The sequence below is a fragment of the Heterodontus francisci genome, chromosome 48, assembly GCF_036365525.1.
Source record: "Heterodontus francisci isolate sHetFra1 chromosome 48, sHetFra1.hap1, whole genome shotgun sequence".
Taxonomy (NCBI): domain Eukaryota; kingdom Metazoa; phylum Chordata; class Chondrichthyes; order Heterodontiformes; family Heterodontidae; genus Heterodontus; species Heterodontus francisci.
The window spans coordinates 18671630-18690009 of record NC_090418.1 but is presented as its reverse complement, the minus strand read 5'-3'; the positions used below and the strand labels follow the sequence as shown (position 1 = coordinate 18690009).

Sequence of the window (18380 nt, the reverse complement as noted above, 5' to 3'; positions counted from 1 at the left end):
CGGCGCAGGCTTGGAGGGCCGAAGGGCCTGTTCCTGTGCTGTAATTATCTTTGTTCTTTGTTCTTTGTATAAAAAGAGAGTAGCTAAAGTGAGCGTGGGACCCTTGGAGTATGTGACTGGAGAATTGATAACGGGGAACAGAAATGGCAGATAATTTAAACCAATATTTTACATCGGTCTTCACGGTGGAGGACACCATAAACATCACACAGATATCAGATATGCAAGGAGCTAATGGGAGGAAAGATCTTGTAACAGTCTCTATCACGAGGGACAAAGTATGACAAACTGATAGGACTAAAGGCAGACAAGTAGCCAGGACCTGATGGCCTGCATCCAAAGGTTTGAAAGGAAATGACTGCAGAGATAGTGGAGGCATTGGTCGAAATATTCCAGAACTCACTGGATTCCGGGAGGGTTTCAGCGGATTGGAAAACCGCCAATTTGACGCCCCTGTTCAAGAAGGCTGGAGCAAAAAAGCAGGAAACTATAAGCCAGTCAGCCTAACATCGGTCGTTGGGAAAATGCTAGAGTCCATTATTAAGGAAGAAATAGCAGGACATTTAGAAAAGCTTAACGCAATCAAACAGAGTCAACATGTTTTTGTGAAAGGGAGATCATGTTTGACAAATTTGCTAGAGTTCTTTGAGGATATAACAAGCAGAGTTGATAAAGGGGAAACAGTAGATGTAGTGTATTTGGATTTTCATAAGGCAGTTGATAAGGTGCCACATATAAGATTATTGCACAAGAGCTCATGGTATTGGGGGTAATGTACGAGCATGGATTGTGGATTGGTTAACTCACAGAAGGCAGAGAGTCAGGATTAATGGGTCTTTTTCAGGTTGAAAAGACGTAACTAGTCGAGTGCCACAAGGATCAGTCCTAGGGCCTCAATTATTTACTATCTATATTAATGACTTGGAGGACGGGGCAGAGTGAAATAAATCCAAATTTGCTAACGATACAAAAATAAGTGGGAGGGCATGTTGTGATGAGGTCATAGGAATTTGCAAGGAGATATAGATAGGTTGAGTAAGTGGGCAGAACCTTGGCAGATGGAGTTCAATGCAGGAAAGTGTGAGGTCATGCACTTTGGTAGGAAGAATCAAAAGGCAGATTATTTAAATGGAGAGACTCCCAAAAAGTGCAGCACAGAGGGATCTGGGTGTTCTTGTGCATAAAACACAAAAAGTTAGCATGCAGGTGCAGAATGTAATTAAGGAGGCAAATGGAATTTTGGCTTTTATTGCTAGGGGATTGGAGTTTAGAAATAGGGAAGTCTTGTTACAACTGTACAGGGTGTTGGTGAGGCCGCACCTGGAGTGCTGTGTACAGTTTTGGTCCCCGTATTTAAGAAAGGATATACTGGCATTGGAGGCAGTTCAAAAGAGATTCACTAGGCTCATTTCTGGGATGAAGGGGTTGACTTATTAAGAACAGCTAAACAGGTTAGGCCTTTATTCATTAGGGTTTAGAAGAATGAGGGGTGATTTTATTGAAACGTACAAGATTTTGAGGGGGCTTGACAGGGTAGATGTTGAGAAGATGTTTCTTGAGGAGGTAGAAAGATTTTTGAAATAACGTGGAGTTGAGGGCTATGAGGAGCTGGCACGAAAGAGGAGTTGAGGTCTGGGGCAGATCAGCCATGATCTTATTGAATGGCTGGGCAGGCTTGAGGGGCTAAATGGCCTACTCCTACTCCTATTTCTTATGTTAAGTGTGAAGTGATGCATTTTGGCAGAAGCAATAGGGCAATACAGACTTAATGGCAGAGTTCTACAGCTTCTGCAGGGTTATAACGACCTGGGGCTTCTTGTGGATAGGTCTCTGAAGGTTACAGGACATACTGAGAGTAGTTAGAAAAGTATATGGGATATTACGTTTCACAAGTAGGGGTATGAGCACAAAAGCAGGGAAGTTATGCTGAACCTTTATAAAGCTCTGGTCAGGTCACAGCTAGAGTTTTGCGGCCAGTTCTGGTCACCACACTTTAGGAAGAATGCGAGGGTCCTGGAGAGGCTGCAGAGGAGATTTACCAGAATGGTTCCAGGGATGAGGGATTTTAGCTACAAGGAGAAGCTGGGGCTGTTTTCCTTGGAGCAAAAGGAGGTTGAGGGGAGATTTGATAGAGGTGTACAAGATTCTGACAGGTATAGAGAAGGTGGATAAAGAAAAGCTGTTCCCATTAGCTGATGGACTAGCGAACACAGATTTAAGTCTTGGGCAAGAGATGTGAGGAAGGACTCTTCCTTTGTTTTTTATATACACAGAGAAACTGGCAATGACCTGGAACACACTGCCTACAGGGGTGGTTCAAGCAGAGGCAGTGAATGATTTCAAAAGGAAATTGGATGGGTACTTGGGGGAAGTGAACTTACAGGACTACAGGGATAAAGACAGGGAATGGGACTGACCAGATGGCTCCAGAGAGCCAGCATGGACTCAATGGGCCAAATGGCCTCTTTCTGTGCTGTTATGATTCTATGACTATTACTCTCAGTTCCAGTGATGTTGGGGGGTGGGGGCAGTTGGGAGAAGGGAGCTTGATGTACACGCGTACCAGGCTCAACGTTTGGTGCTCATATCCAACAAATACAGAGCAGTCAGAGGAATTTGTCATTGAATTACACGGAAGTTGAGAGTCAGAAAACGCCAAGCGACACGTTCAGAAGCCGGAAACAGGGGAAGCCAGCGAGGGAAGGGGGCAAGTGTACAGTGTGGCCCAGTGAAAGGCAGTTGGAGTCGCTCCTCACCATCTCCGTCCTCCTCTGGTTCGACAAACACATGGTCCATGATGAAGCTCAGCAGCTCAGACACCAGTGAAAGGTCGGCATTGAATACCAGGAGCTGCAGCTCTTCATGACCATCCTTCGTCATCTGAGAGCTGAAGATCACCAGTAAGTCACACAGCAGGATGAAGGACTGCGGCAGAATGAAACAGGGCAATTAAAAAAGGAGAGAGTTATATGCGCTCTGTACACAGAGCCAGAACACTATATCCAGAGAGATAGTGTGACACTAATCCCACTGTGCAGTCTCAGTGTACAGAGCTGTCATACTATACCCAGAGAGAGATAGTGTGACACTAATCCCACTGTGCAGTCTCAGTGTACAGAGATGTCATACTATACCCAGAGAGAGATAGTGTGACACTAATCCCACTGTGCAGTCTCAGTGTACGGAGCTGTCATACTATACCCAGAGAGAGATAGTGTGACACTAATCCCACTGTGCAGTCTCAGTGTACAGAGCTGTCATACTATATCCAGAGAGATAGTGTGACACTAATCCCACTGTGCAGTCTCAGTGTACAGAGCTGTCATACTATACCCAGAGAGAGATAGTGTGACACTAATCCCACTGTGCAGTCTCAGTGTACGGAGCTGTCACACTATACCCAGAGAGAGATAGTGTGACACTAATCCCACTGTGCAGTCTCAGTGTACAGAGCTGTCACACTATACCCAGAGAGAGATAGTGTGACACTAATCCCACTGTGCAGTCTCAGTGTACAGAGCTGTCATACTATACCCAGAGAGAGATAGTGTGACACTAATCCCACTGTGCAGTCTCAGTGTACAGAGCTGTCACACTATATCCAGAGAGATAGTGTGACACTAATCCCACTGTGCAGTCTCAGTGTACAGAGCTGTCATACTATACCCAGAGAGAGATAGTGTGACACTAATCCCACTGTGCAGTCTCAGTGTACGGAGCTGTCATACTATACCCAGAGAGAGATAGTGTGACACTAATCCCACTGTGCAGTCTCAGTGTACAGAGCTGTCACACTATATCCAGAGAGATACAATGTGACTAACTCCACTGTGCAGTTTCTACCACATGGTCACCCTGTGGTGCACTGCTCTCAGGCTTGAGACCCTCAGGCTGCTATGCACTGCCCTCAGGCTTGTGACCCTAAGGTTGTTGTTCACTGGCCCTCAGGCTTGTGGCTCAATCATTTTGTGGGGTACAGTCTCCTTTGGGCATCTGGCCCCCTCCTCTCCCCTCTCCTTTGCTGAAGACAGTGACTCTTGGGGTACAGATCCACAGCTCTACGTTCTCCAGTACACTCAGATTCTTGGGGTACTGACCCACAGCTTTGTGCGTGTTCCCCAGACTGCACTGACCCTCGAGTTGGGGGTCAGTCAGTGGTCTGGTGTTCTCCCAACGCGCTTTCCCCACACTCACTGACCTGCTCTTTTACTCTGGTGCTGACATTGGACAGACCCTGTTGACACACAGCGAAGACTGCGTCCCGTTGCTTCCTCAATCTGATAAGCTGCTCCTGTGAACGGCAGCAAGTGCACATTAAGTAGTGATAGCAATCTAACCTCTCGCCACATTCCTGTGCAGCTCCCTCCCCAGCTCAGCCAGTCCCCAGTGCAGCTGATGGTGTCTCTTACTGCAGAAGGTCCCGTCGCACTGCTCACTGTGCAGGAGTAACGATCGCCTGGGCAGGGCCTAGTGAGCGGAGGAATCTGTGCCATTGGCTAAATTGGGAAAACTTTGAACAAATGTGCTCAGACAGTTAAGTCTGAGCGGTTTTTGGAAGATAAAACAATGGGGAAACCTAAACTAACTCCCCTGCCAAAACAAAGATGGGAGGGGCATAATATGATTGACAGGCAGCAATCAGGAAGAACAAAAGTAACAGAGGGGGAATAATACAGGCAACAAAACTCTGGAGAGATTTTTGATATCAACTTCCATCAAGTTTGGATTCCACCCAGCTTCACGCTGAATTAATAATCTAACAGTAAAGCCTATGAGTAGAGCTGGACAACAGCATAGAAAGGAAGTTAGAGGATATGAACAGGGGAGTGGTGAACAGGTGTTTTTGCAGGCTGGAGGAATGTCAGAGATGTTCCCTCCGACCAGGAGGCAACGTTTCTCAATATTCATCGACATCGGATATAGGGGGCACAAGGTGAAAGCTTGTGATTGACAAGTAGTCTGTGGGATTAACTGAGAGGGAGAAACATAGAAAATAGGAGGAGGAGGCCATTCAGCCCATCAAGCCTGCTCCGCCATTCATTATGATCATGGCTGGTCATCCAACTCCGTAACCTGTTCCCGCTTTCGCCCCCATACCCTTTGATCCCTTTAGACCCAAGAGCTATATCTAACTCCTTCTTGGAAACATGCAATGTTTTGGCCTCAACTGCTTTCTGCAGTAGCAAATTCCCTTTGTGGGAGGAGGCTGTGACTTCAGGAGGACACAGACTGGGGAGGTCGGGCACACAGGCGGCAGCTGGAATCTCACATGCAAATGTTGAAATTTTTTAAGCAGGTAAAAAGGGAACGATACACAAAACGATGGTCGTAGAATCATTTACAGCTCAGTAGGAGGCCATTCGGCCCATCAAGTCCATGCTGGCAAAACTTTAATAGGATGGAGCGAGAGAAAATTTGTGGTTCTTTTCATTAGAAAAGAGAAAGTCGAGGAGAGATCAAATAGAGGGGTTTCAAATCATCAGGGGCTCTTGATAAGATAAAGATCAGGAAACCTTATTTCGACTGGTTGGCGAGCCAGTAATTCCAGGTATAAAGACAAATTATCAATGGAAGGTCAGGGGAATAGCTTTTATATGGAGGGAACAGGGAACAGCTAACCAGAAACATTGACAAAGCAGCAGTCCAGAATAGGGAATTGAATCAATACTTGAAACTGAAACAGTTGAACAGTACGGGCAAGTGGATCAGAAAGCCAGTGCAAGGGGACAATTTAATACAGGAATTAATTTAGATTGGCAGCATGGCATGGATTCACCCCCCCAGCAGTGCAAATATCACCATACCAATTTTTACTGGAGGTTTTGTGAACAGGTTTGAACATAAGAATAGGAGTAGGCCAGTGTCTCCCCGAGCCTCCTTCACCATTCAATACAATGACTGACCTTCTACCTCAACTCCACCTTTCTGCAATATCCCAATATCCCTTAATTCCCTCTAAACATTTATCAATTTACCTCTTGGATGTACTCAACAACTGAGCATCCACAGCTCTCTTGGGGTAGAGAATTCCAAAGATTCACAAAGAAATTTCTCCATCTCTTATTCAGAAACTACGACCCAGCCAGGGGAAACATTTTCTCAGCATCTACCCTGTCAAGCCCCTTAAGAATGTTACCTGTTTCAATTAGATCACCTCTCATTCTAAACTCCAGTTTCTCATAGGACAATCCCTCATGGCAGGAACCAGTCTAATGAACCTTCGATGCACTCCCTCTAAGGCAAATATATCCTTCCTTAGGTCCTGGGCCATTCTCAGGAAATTAATCTTTACATCCGAAAAACTGCACACAATTCCCCAAGTGCAGCCTCACGAATGTCCTGCATAACTGTCACAAGACTGGTTTACTCTTATACTCCAATCCCTTTGTAACTAAAACTAACACACCATTTGACTTTCTAATTACTTGTTGCACCTGCATGTTAACTTTCTGTGATTCGTGTTCAAGGACACCCGGGTCCTTCTGAAAGCAAACATCTTCCAGTCTCTCACCATTCAAAATATATTCTGCTTTTTTGTTTTTCCTACAAAGCAGTTAACTTCATACTTCGTCACATGGTATTCAATCTGCAACATTGCCCATTCACCCAGCCCAACCCATCTATGTCCCTCTGCAACCTCCTTATTGCTTATTTTCCCACCTAACTTTGTATGGTCAGCAAGCCAATACTCAGTCTCCTCATCTAAGTCATTAATTATAGGTTGTAAATAGCTGAGGCTCAAGTACTGATCCTTGTGGTTACTGCTAGTTACAGGTTGCCAATCCAAAAATGTCCCATTTATTCCTACTCTGGCTTCTGTCCATTAGCCAATCCGCAATTTTCTTTTTTTAATTCATTCGTGGGAATGTGGGCGTCGCTGGCTAGGCCAGCATTTATTGCCCATCCCTAAATGCCCTTGAACTAAGTGACTTGCCATTTCAGAGGGCATTTAAAAGTCAACCACATTGCTGTCAGTCTGGAGTCACATGTAGACCAGACCAGGTCAGGATGGCAGATTTCCTTCCCTAAAGGACATCAGTAAGCCAGATGTTTTTTTTTTACAACAATTGCCAATAGTTTCACTGGACCAGCTTTTAATTCCAGGTTTTTTTATTAATTGAATTCAAATTTCACCATCTGCCATGATGGATTCGAACCCATGTCCTCAGAGTTTTAGCCTGGGCCTCTGGATTACTCATCCAGTGACATTACCAATACGCCACCACCTCCCCCTAAATCCATGCTAATATATTATCCCCAATCCCACAAGTCTTAACTTTGTTTAATATACATATCTATAGAAACATTTACAATCTGTTTTATGTCTCTTGCTAGTCTACTCTCATGTTCTCTTTCCTTAATTTCTTGGTCCTCCTTTGCGGAATTCTAAAATCCTCCCAATCCTCAGACTTACTCCTTTTTATTGGCAACATTATAAACCTCTTCCTTTGATCTAATGCTATCTTTAACTCTGCTTGTTAGCCACGGAGCACTTCCTCTGTGGGGTTTTTGTGCCTTGAAGGAAAGTACATTTGTTGCACATTTTGTATTAATTCTTTAAATGCGTGCCATCACTTACCTACTGTCATACCTTTTAATTTAGTTTCCCAATCTCCCTTAGCCAGCTCACATCTCATACCCAAGTAGGTTGCTTTGTTTAGATTTAAGACCCTAATTATGGATTAAAATAAATCACTTCCAAACTCAATATAAAATTCTATCACATTATGGTCACTCTTCCCTAGAGGCCCCTTTACTTCAAAGTTATTAACTAACACTTTCTCATTGCACAATACTGGATCTAAAACAGCCTGCTCCCTAGTTTGTTCAACATACTGATCTAGAAAACTATTGTTTACATTCTATGAACACATCTCCACACTATTTCTGCAAATTTTGTTTGCCTCGTCTATAAGATTAAAATCCATGATTACTGTATTGCTCTTATTACATGCACCTTTAATTTCCTGATTAATACGTTGCCCTACACTACGATAACTGTTAGAGGGCCGATAAACAACTCACCAAAGTTTTCTGTTTCTTAGATCCACCCAAATTGATGCTACTTCTGGATTTTTTGAGCTATAATCCTTTCTCTCTACTGTCGTTACCCCATCCTTTATCAGGGCTACTCCTCCTTTTTCCTCTCTCTTCTAAAAGTTAAATATCCTGGAATATTTATTTCCCAATTTTGTCACTTTGAAACCATGCCTCCATTATGGCCATTACACGAAAGCAATTAATTTTCATCTGTGCTTCCAATTCATCTAATTTGTTGCGAATGCTTCGTGCAATTATCGTGCCTTTAGCATTGTCTTTTTTCTAATTTTCCCTGACATCACCTTGGTCGGTAATGCCCTGTTACTTTTGTAACTCTCACCGTCTCTTCCTGACCCACTCTGTTTATTTACACCCAAAACACTGCTCTGCTTGAAACTCTTTAAATTTCCCTTGCTGTGTTTGAGTTTACCCTTTTCTGAATCCTCCCACCAAACCCTCCCCTCGCCCACCTTTATTAGTTTAAAGCCTGCCTACTGCCCTCGTTATTTGATTTCCCAGGACACTGGTCTCAGCCCAGTTTCCGTGCAGCCTTTCCCAATGGAACAGTTCCTTTTCCCAGCGGCACATGAGGCAAAACCCCTCCCTGCCTCCCACACCACTCCTTCAGCCACAAATTTAATCTCATCTGTTTATCCCTATGCCAACTGGCACTTGGCTCAGCTAACAAACAGTTTATTACCTTTAAGGTTCTGCTTTTTAATTTGGACCCCAACTCGATTTGGATAGTGATGAGGATTGTCAGAGGATACAGCAGGATATAGATCGGTTGGAGAAATTGCAGATGGAGTTTAATCGGGACAAATGTGAGGTAATGCATTTTGGAAGGTCTAATGCAGGTGGGAAGTATACAGTAAATGGCAGAACCCTTAGGAGTATTGACAGGCAGAGAGATCTGGGCGTACAGGTCCACAGGTCACTGAAAGTGGCAACGCAGGTGGATAAGGTAGTCAAGAAGGCATACGGCATGCTTGCCTTCATCGGTCGGGGCATAGAGTATAAAAATTGGCAAGTCATGCTGCAGCTGGACAGAGCTTTAGGCCACACTTAGAATATTGCGTGCAATTCTGGTCGTCACACCACCAGAAGGACGTGGAGGCTTTGGAGAGGGTGCAGAGGAGGTTTACCAGGATGTTGCCTGGTCTGGAGGGCATTAGCTACGAGGAGAGGTTGGATAAACTCGGAATGTTTTCACTGGAATGACAGAGGTGGAGGGGCAACATGATAAAGGTTTACAAAGTTATGAGCGGCATGGACAGAGTGGATAGTCAGAAACTTTTTCCCAGGGTATAAGAGTCAGTCACTAGGGGACATAGGTTTAAGGTGAGAGGGGCAAAGTTTAGAGGGGATGTGCGAGGCAAGTTCTTTACACAGAGGGTGGCGAGTGCCTGGAACTTGCTGACGGGGGAGGTGGTGGAAGCAGGTACGATAGCGACGTTTAAGAGGCATCTTGACAAATACTTGAATAGGATGGGAATAGAAGGATACGGTTGGAGGGCCGAATGGCCTGTTCCTGTGCTGTACTGTTCTTTGACCCCAACGCCGGGTTCGATTCTGGGTACTGCCTGTGCGGAGTTTGCAACTTCTCCCTGTGACCGTGTGGGTTTTCGCCGGGTGCAGGTTGACAGGTAAATTGGCCGTTATAAATTGCCCGTTATAAATTGCCCCTCATATAGGTAGGTGGTAGGGGAATTGAGAGAACGTGGGGATATGGTAGGAATATGGGATTAATGTAGGATTAGTATAAATGGGTATAAATTAGTATAAAATTGATGGTCGGCACAGACTCGATGGGCCGAAGGGCCTGTTTCAGTGCCGTATCTCTAAATAAATAAATAAACTCAAGCTCTCTCAGCAGAACATCATTTGTAATTCTATCTCTCGGAGAAGGACATTATTAATGGAGTGGAATAATTCCCATTTCAGATACAGACTCGTTACAGTGCAGGGGGCCATTCGGCCCATCGTGTCCACACTGGCTCTCTGAAAGATCAATTCCCTCAGTCCCATTCCCCCACCTTCTCCCCGTAACCCTGCACATTCTTCCTTTTCATATAACTGTCTAATTCCCTTGTGAATGCTTCAATTGAACCTGCCTCCACCACTTTCTCAGGCAGTGCATTCCAGACCTTAACCACTCACTGCGCGAAAAAGTTTTTCCTCGTCACTTTTGCTTCGCTTACCAAATACTTTAAATCTGTGCCCTCTCGTTCTCAATTCTCACACGAGTGGGAACAGTTTCTCTCTATCTACTCTGTCCAGACCCATGATTTTGAATACCTCCATCAAATCTCAGCCTTCTCTTCTCCAAGGAAAACAGTCCTAACTTCTCCAAACTACCTTCATAACTGAAATTCTTCATCCCTGGAACCATTCTCGCGAATCTCTTCTGTACGCTCTCCAATGCCCTCACATCTTTCCTCAAGCGTGGCGCTCAGAATTGGACACAATACTCCAGCTGAGGTGGAACTAGTGTCTTGTACAAGTTCAACATAGCTTCCTTGCTCTTGTACTCTATGCCTCTATTAATATAACTCAGGATACTGTATGCTTTATTAACCATGCTCTCAACCTGTCCTGCCACCTTTAATGACGTATGCACATATGCACCTAGGTCCCTCTGCTCCTGCACCCCCTTTAGAATTGTGCTCTTCATTCTCTCTTGTCTCTCCATGTTCTTCCTACCAAATGCATTGAACTTCATCTGCCACCTGTCTGCCCATTCCACCAACTTGTCTATGTCCTTTTGAAGTTCTACACTATTCTCCTCACAGTTCACAATGCTTCCAAGTTTCGTATCATCTGCAAACTTTGAAATTGTGCCCTGTACACCAAGGTCTCGGTCATTAATATACATCAGGAAAAGCAAGGATCCCAACACTGATCCCTGGGGAACTCCACTGCAAACTTTCCTCCAGCCCAAGAAACATCCATTAACCACTACTCTTTGTTTCCTGTCACTCAGCCAATTTCGAATCCACATTGCTACCATCCCCTTTATTCCATGAGCTGCAAGTTTGTTCACAAGTCAGTTGGGTGGCTCTGTATTAAACGCCTTTTGAAAGTCCATGTACAGATCAACAGCATTGCCCTCATCAACCCTCTGTTACCACCTCAAAAAACTCCAGCAAGTTAGTTAAACATGATTTTCCCTTAAGAAATCCATGCTGGCTTTCCTTAATTTCCTCGCATTTGTCCATGTGACTATTGATTTTTTCCCAATTATTTTTTCTAGAGGTTTACCCACCACTGAAGTTAAACTGACTGGCCTGTAGTTGCTGGGCTTATCTTCACACCCTTTTTGAAACAAGGGTATAAGGTTTGCAATTCTCCAGTCCTCTGGCACTACCCCCGAGTCTAAGGAAGACTGAAAAATTATGGCCAATGTCTCTGCAATTTCCACCCTCACTTCCCTCAGTATCCTTGGATGCATCTCATCCAGACAGGGTGCTTTATCCACTTTAAGTTCAGTCAGCCTATCTAATATTTCCTCTATCAATTTTAAACCCCTCTAGTGTCTGACTTACCTCCTCTTTCAATATTACCAAGGAAGATGCAGCAACCCAGGCAAAGATAGATGCAAAGTATTCATTTAATATGTCAGCTATGCCCTCTGCCTCCATGTGTAAATCCCTTTTCTGGTCCCTAATCAGCCCCACTCCTCCTTTTACTCTTTATATGCCTATAGAAATCTTTAGTATTTCCTTTAATACTAGCTGCCAGTCTCTTCTCATGCTCTCTCTTTGCTTCTCTTATTTGCTTCTTCACTTCCCCTCTGGACCTTCTATATTCAGCTTGGTTCTCAATAGTAGTTTCCACATGGCATCTGTCATAACTTGGCTTAAAGTGGGGCAGGAATGGCAGCTCAACATCCCTAGATATAGAGTTTTCAGGTGTGTGAGAGAGGGGGATAAAAAAGGAGGGGGTGTAGCATCATTGGTTAAGGAATCAATAACAGCTGTGAGGAGGAATGATATGCTAAATGAATCTCAAATGAGGCCATATGGGTGGAGATCAAATAAAAAAGGGGCAGGCACACTACTAGGAGTGTACGATAGACCCCCAAATATTAAGAGGGAGATAGAGGAAGAAATATGTAGGCAAATTTCTCAGTGTAAAACCTACAGGGCAATAATATTTCAACTACCCTAATATCAACTGGGAAACCAACAGTGTGAAGGGCACAGAGGGCACAAAATTCTTGAACTGCATTCAAGAGAACTTTTTGAGCCAGCACACAACAAGCCTAACGAGAGGGGGCGCAATTCCAGATTTAGTCTTCAGTAATGAAGCTGGGCAAGTAGATGAAGTAGCAGTCAGAGTCATAGTCATGGAGTTATACAGCACAGAAACAGGCTCTTCAGCCCATCGTGTCCGTGCCGGCCATCAAGCACCTAACTATTCTAATCTCATTTTCCAGAACTTGGCCTGTAGCCTTGTATGCTATGACGTTTCAAGTGCTCATCTAAATACTTCTTAAATGTTGTGAGGGTTCCTGCCTCTACCACCCCTTCAGGCAGTGTGTTCCAGATTCCAACCACCCTCTGGGTGAAAATTTTTTCCTCAAATCCCCTCTGAACCTCCTGCTCCTTATCTTAAATCTATTCCCCCTAGTTATTGACCCCTCCGCTAAGGGAAAAAGTTTCTTCCTATCTAACCTATCAATGCCCCTCATAATTTGTGGGTGACCATTTTGGAGATAGCGATCATAATTAAGAAAGATTTAGCATAAACATGGAAAAGGACAAAGATAAAACAGGAGTTGAAATTCTAAATTGGGGGAAGACAAATTTTATGAAACTGAGGGGTGATCTGGTGAATGTGGACTGGATACAGCTACTGTAAGGAAAATCAGTGGGAAACCAGTGGGAGGCGCTCAAAAGCGAGATTCTACAGCACAGTGTAGGCATGTCCCCACAAAGATAAAGGGTGGTACGGCCAAATCTAGAGCCCCTTGGTTATCTACAGGCTGACAGGGTACGTTGAAGCAGAGAAAGAAAGCTGATGACGATCACAAAAAACTTAATATTTTAGAAAGCCGAGAGGAGTATAGAAAGTGCAGGGGTAAAGTAAAAATTGAAATCAGAAAAGCAAAGAGGACATGAAAAAAATATTGGCAGGTAAAATCAAGGATAACCCAAAGATGTTTTATCAGTACATTAAGAGCAAGGGCATAACTAAGGAAAGGGTAGGGCTCATCAGAGATAAGTTTTACAAGGGAACTTACACGTAGATGCAGATGATGTGGGCAGGGTTCTGACTGAGTTTTTGGCTCTGTCTTCACAAAGGAGAGGAATGATACAGACATTGTAGTAAAAGAGGAGGAGTGTGAAATAGATATGATAAGCATAATGAGAGAGGAAGTACTAGAGGGTCTGACATCCTTGAAAGTGGATAAATCACCAGGGCCGGATGGATTGCATCCCAGGTTGTTAAAGAAAGCCAGGGAGGAAATAGCAGATGTGTTGAGGATCATCTTCAAATCCTCACTGGATACGGGGAAGGTGCCAAAGGATTGGAGGTCTGCAAAAGTTATTGTTCAAAAAGGGTAGTCCATTGTTCATCTACCGGTTTTCCTGCCAGCTTTTGACTCCAATTTATTCACCCAGCTCCATTCTTACCCCATTGAAGTTGGCTTTCCCCCAGTTAATTATTCTTACCGTGGATTGCATCTTGTCCTTTTCCATAGTCAGCCTAAACCTTGATACAATGATCACTATCCCCTAAATGCTCTCCTGATACTTGATCCAATTGGCCCACCACATTCCCAAGAACCAGGTCTAGCAGTGCCTCCTTTCTCATTGGACTAGCAACATACTTTTGGAGAAAATTTTCCTGAACACATTCTAGGAACTCTTGCCTTTCACTGCCCTTTACACTACTATTATCCCAGTCTATGTTTGGATAATTGAAGTCCCCCATTAAAACTACCCTATAATTTTTGCACCTCTCTGTAATTGCGTTGCATGTTTGTTCCTCCATGTCCTTCCCACTAGCTGGTGGCATATAGACAACACCGAGCAATGTAACCACACTTTTTTTGTTCCTTAGCTCTGGCCAAATTGATTCTGTCCTCGACCCCTCTGGGACATCCTTTTTCTCCAGCACTGCAATGCTCTCCTTAATCAATACCGCCACCCCTCCCCCCTTTTTTCCCTCTCCTATCTTTCCTGAACACCTTGTATTCAGGAATATATGACACCCAGTCCTGCCCTTCTTTGAGCCAGGTCTCTGTTATAGCCACATCATATTTCCACAAGGAACCCCAAGAAAATCTGCATCTGTGCCTCACCAGTCTTATAAACCACACTCCATGCATTCACATACATGTACATTAGACCTGATTCAGACTTTATTACTTTCTGCCGCTGTGCGCTCTCTCTAGGTCCGTCGGTCTCCGGCTTCCCAACAAAGAATCCAACACTCTCAGGGCAGGTACAGCACAGGTTAGATAGAGTAAAGCTCCCTCAACACTGCCCCATCAAATGCTCCCAGGACAGGTACAGCACAGGTAAAATGTGCGCATCTCCAGCTACTCTGCCCATGCGTTCATCATAAGCCACCCAACAGCCCTATTGGCACAAGATTGCAAACTGCCCACCAATAAACCATTCATGAACTGTTCTGTGCCATGACCCACTATAAGCTGATTAAGTCGGCATCCTCTTAATTGGCATGGGCTCTTGCAGCCAGCTGTGGAAGTCAAGCACACAAGGGCTGCCATTATTACCTTGGTTGCTGGATACTCTGCTATGACGGCCAGCCTCCAGAGGATATGAAAGTGAGCGCAGAGCAGAGCTTGAATAATGATCTAGGGGGAAAAAAAGAGAGGGAAATTTAGAATGAGCAATATTTTAACAAGTTTCAGACTGACTCAGCTGTCCGTACCGAGTGATTAAATTGGGCCTAAACACACTCGAGTTTAGAAGAATGAGGGGTGATCTCATTGAAGCAGACAGGATTCTGGGAGGCCTTGAGAGGGTAAATGCTGGGAGGCCATTTCCCCTGGAGAGTCTAGAACAAACGGGCATAGTCTCAGGATAAGGGGTTGGCCATTTATGGCTGAGACGAAGAGAGGTTTCTTCACTGAGGGTTGCGAATCTTTGCAGTTCTCTACACCAGACGGCTGTGCATGCTCAGTCTTTAAGTATATTCATGACTGAGATCAATAGATCTTTGGACTCTAAGGGAATCAAAGGATATGGGGAAAGGATGGGAAAATGGAATTGAGGTAGATGGTCAGTCAGGATCTTATTGCATGGCGAAGCAGGGTCAAGGGGCCATGTGGCCGACTCCTGCTATTTCTTATGTTCCTATGAATCAGTCTGTCCAATTCCTGATGGTGGCTTGCAGATTATTTTGCAAGTGTTGCTGTGGGGCACCAGGTCTCAGCTGAAAACCACATGCAGCAATCTCCTCCAAAACCTGCTCCAATTCTGCCAAATGAGTGCATGAAAGGCGGCCCCGTCTAGTGAGGCAGAGAAGGCGGCTGTGACTTCACATCCCCAAACTTTTCAATATAAAAGGGCAAGGCTCAAATCTGGGGCGACGAGGGCCACCCGTAACATGTCAGTCATTTCTCACCGGGTAGCACTCACGCCTCGGAGTCAGAAGGTGATGGATTCAAGTCCCACTCCAGGGACTTGAGGCCATGGTCCAGGCTGACAGCCCAGAGCAGTACGGAGAGGGCGCTGCAGCTGCGGAGGGCCAGTACCAGGGGAAGCGCTGCTGCGGCAGAGGGGCCAACTTTCAGGTGAGAAATTGAGTCAAAGCCTAGTCTGCCCTATCCAGTGGATGTAAAAGATGCCATGGTACGATTTCAAAGAAGAGCTGAAAAGTTCTGTCCAATCTCTCAACTAATATTCATCCGTTAATCAACACCTAAATTAGATTATGAGGTAATTATCTCATTCCCGTTTGTGGGATCTTGCTATGCACAAATTGGCTGCTTGCTTCCTACATTACAACAGTGGCTCCACTTTAAAAATGCTTTATTGGCTGTAAAGCACTTTGTGACGTCCCAAGACTCTGGTTCAGTCTAAGAGTGGCCTTAAATATTTAACCATTTGGCATAACTGGGTCCCCTTGTCGAACAAACCTGTACAAAGGTGCAGGGTCATACAGTCATTAATGGCACAGAGGGAGGCCAGTCGGCCCATCGGGCCCATACCAGCTCTCCACTCAGTCAGTACCACTCCTCCACCGATCCCCGTAGCCTTGTATGTTTAGAGTCCTTGACGTACCTGCTGGGCCCACACTTGAAATTTATAACTGATGAACAGACAGACAGCCCATTGATCAAGGAAACCCAAAATCACTGATTGAGCAACTTTCTCTCTGGTCAGTTTCAAGTTTTGGCTGTCTCTTGCCTGATCTATGCCTTGGGACAGCGTTGTATGGCATCTCATGCCGTGTTAAACCAGAAGCTACTTGGCATACAGGTGTATTACTTTACCTGTTCCGGTATCTCCCCTGTCTCAGTCCCTCGATGCAGGACACTGCAGCAGTTGTCAAACAGCTCCCATCTGGTAAGGTCATGGGCACTGAAGACAGATCAGAATGTCAGGCCGTTAACGTAATGAAACGTTCCAAGGGGTTTCACAGAAGCATTGAAAAGCAAAATTCGACACCCAGCCACATAAGGAGATATTAGAGGCGGATGACCAAAAGCTTGGTAAAATAGTTTGGGGTGTGGAGGTGTTTAGGAAGGAAATTCCAGAACTTGGGGCCGAGGCAGCTGAAGGCAAGGACACCAAATGATGGAGCAGTTCAAATCAGGGATGCTCAGGAGGCCATAATTAGATGAAGGCAGATATTTCAGAGGTTGTGGAGCTGTAGGAAGTTACAGAGATAGGGAGTGACGAGGGCATAAGGGATTCGAAAACAAGTATGAGAATTTTTTAAAATCTCAGCGTTGCTTAACTGTGAGCCAATGTAGTTCAGAAAGGACAGGGGTGATGGTCTGTGTTAGGAAACAAGCAACACAGTTTTGGATGGCCTCAAGTTCACAAAGAGTAGGATGTGAGAGGCTGGCAGGAGTGCGTTGGAATAGTCAGGTCTCGATGTAGTAATGAATTAGAATTAGAACATTACAGCGCAGTACAGGCCCTTCGGCCCTCGATGTTGCGCCGACATGTGAAACCATCTGACCTACACTGCTCCATTTTCATCCATATGTCTATCCAATGACCACTTAAATGCCCTTAAAGTTGGCGAGTCTACTACTGCTGCAGGCAGGGCGTTCCACGCCCCTACTACTCTCTGAGTAAAGAAACTACCTCTCACATCTGTCCTATATCTATCACCCCTCAACTTAAAGCTATGTCCCCTCGTGTTTGCCATCACCATCTGAGGAAAAAGACTCTCACTATCCACCCTATCTAACCCTCTGATTATCTTATATGTCTCTATTAAGTCACCTCTCCTCCTCCTTCTCTCCAACGAAAACAACCTCAAGTCCCTCAGCCTTTCCTCGCAAGACCTTCCCTCCATACCAGGCAACATCCTAGTAAATCTCCTCTGCACCCTTTCCAAAGCTTCCACATCCTTCCTATAATGCGGTGACCAGAACTGCACGCAATACTCCAGGTGCGGTCTCACCAGAGTTCTGTACAGCTGCAGCATGACCTCGTGGCTCCGAAACTCGATCCCCCTACTAATAAAAGCCACCACACCATATGCCTTCTTAACAGCCCTATTAACCTGGGTAGCAAGCTTCAGGGATTTATGTACCTGGACACCAAGATCTCTCTGTTCATCTACACTACCAAGAATCTTCCCATTAGCCCAGTACTCTGCATTCCTGTTACTCCTTCCAAAGTGAATCACCTCACACTTTTCCACATTAAACTCCATTTGCCATCTCTCAGCCCAGCTCTGCAGCCTATCTATGTTCCTCTGTACCCGACAACATCCTTCGGCACTATCCACAACTCCACCGACCTTAGTGTCATCCGCAAATTTACTAACCCACCCTTCTACACCCTCTTCCAGGTCATTTATAAAAATGACAAACAGCAGTGGCCGGATGAGGGCTTCAGTAGAAGATGAGCTGAGGTAGGGGCAGAGTTGGGCAATGTTACAGAAGTGGAAATAGGCAATCTTAGCGATGGCATGAATATGATGGTTAGTAGCTCATCCCAGGGTCAAATATAACACCAAGGCTGCAAAGAGTTTGGTTCAGCCTCCGGCAGGGGGTGGAGTCAGTAGCTGGGGAACAGAGTTTGGAGCACGGACCAAAGACAATGGTTTCAGTCTTCCCAATATTTAATTGGAGCAAATTTCGACTCATCTAGTACTAGATGTCGGACAAATAGTCCGAC

The 18380-nt window shown here is 44.9% G+C and overlaps 1 protein-coding gene across 2 annotated transcripts in view; it reads right to left on the bottom strand.

The window, feature by feature from the left end:
• Nucleotides 1-18380, bottom strand: part of LOC137357510 (cohesin subunit SA-1-like) — an 86060-nt gene that overhangs the window by 20434 nt on the left and 47246 nt on the right. For both annotated transcript variants that reach the window (XM_068023859.1, XM_068023860.1), the window contains exons 23-26: nt 16514-16601; nt 14789-14869; nt 4199-4291; nt 2757-2925 (exon numbers count right to left, since the gene is read on the bottom strand). In XM_068023859.1, coding sequence (XP_067879960.1) covers nt 2757-2925; nt 4199-4291; nt 14789-14869; nt 16514-16601 — 431 coding nt within the window. The remainder of the gene's footprint in view (nt 1-2756; nt 2926-4198; nt 4292-14788; nt 14870-16513; nt 16602-18380) is intronic.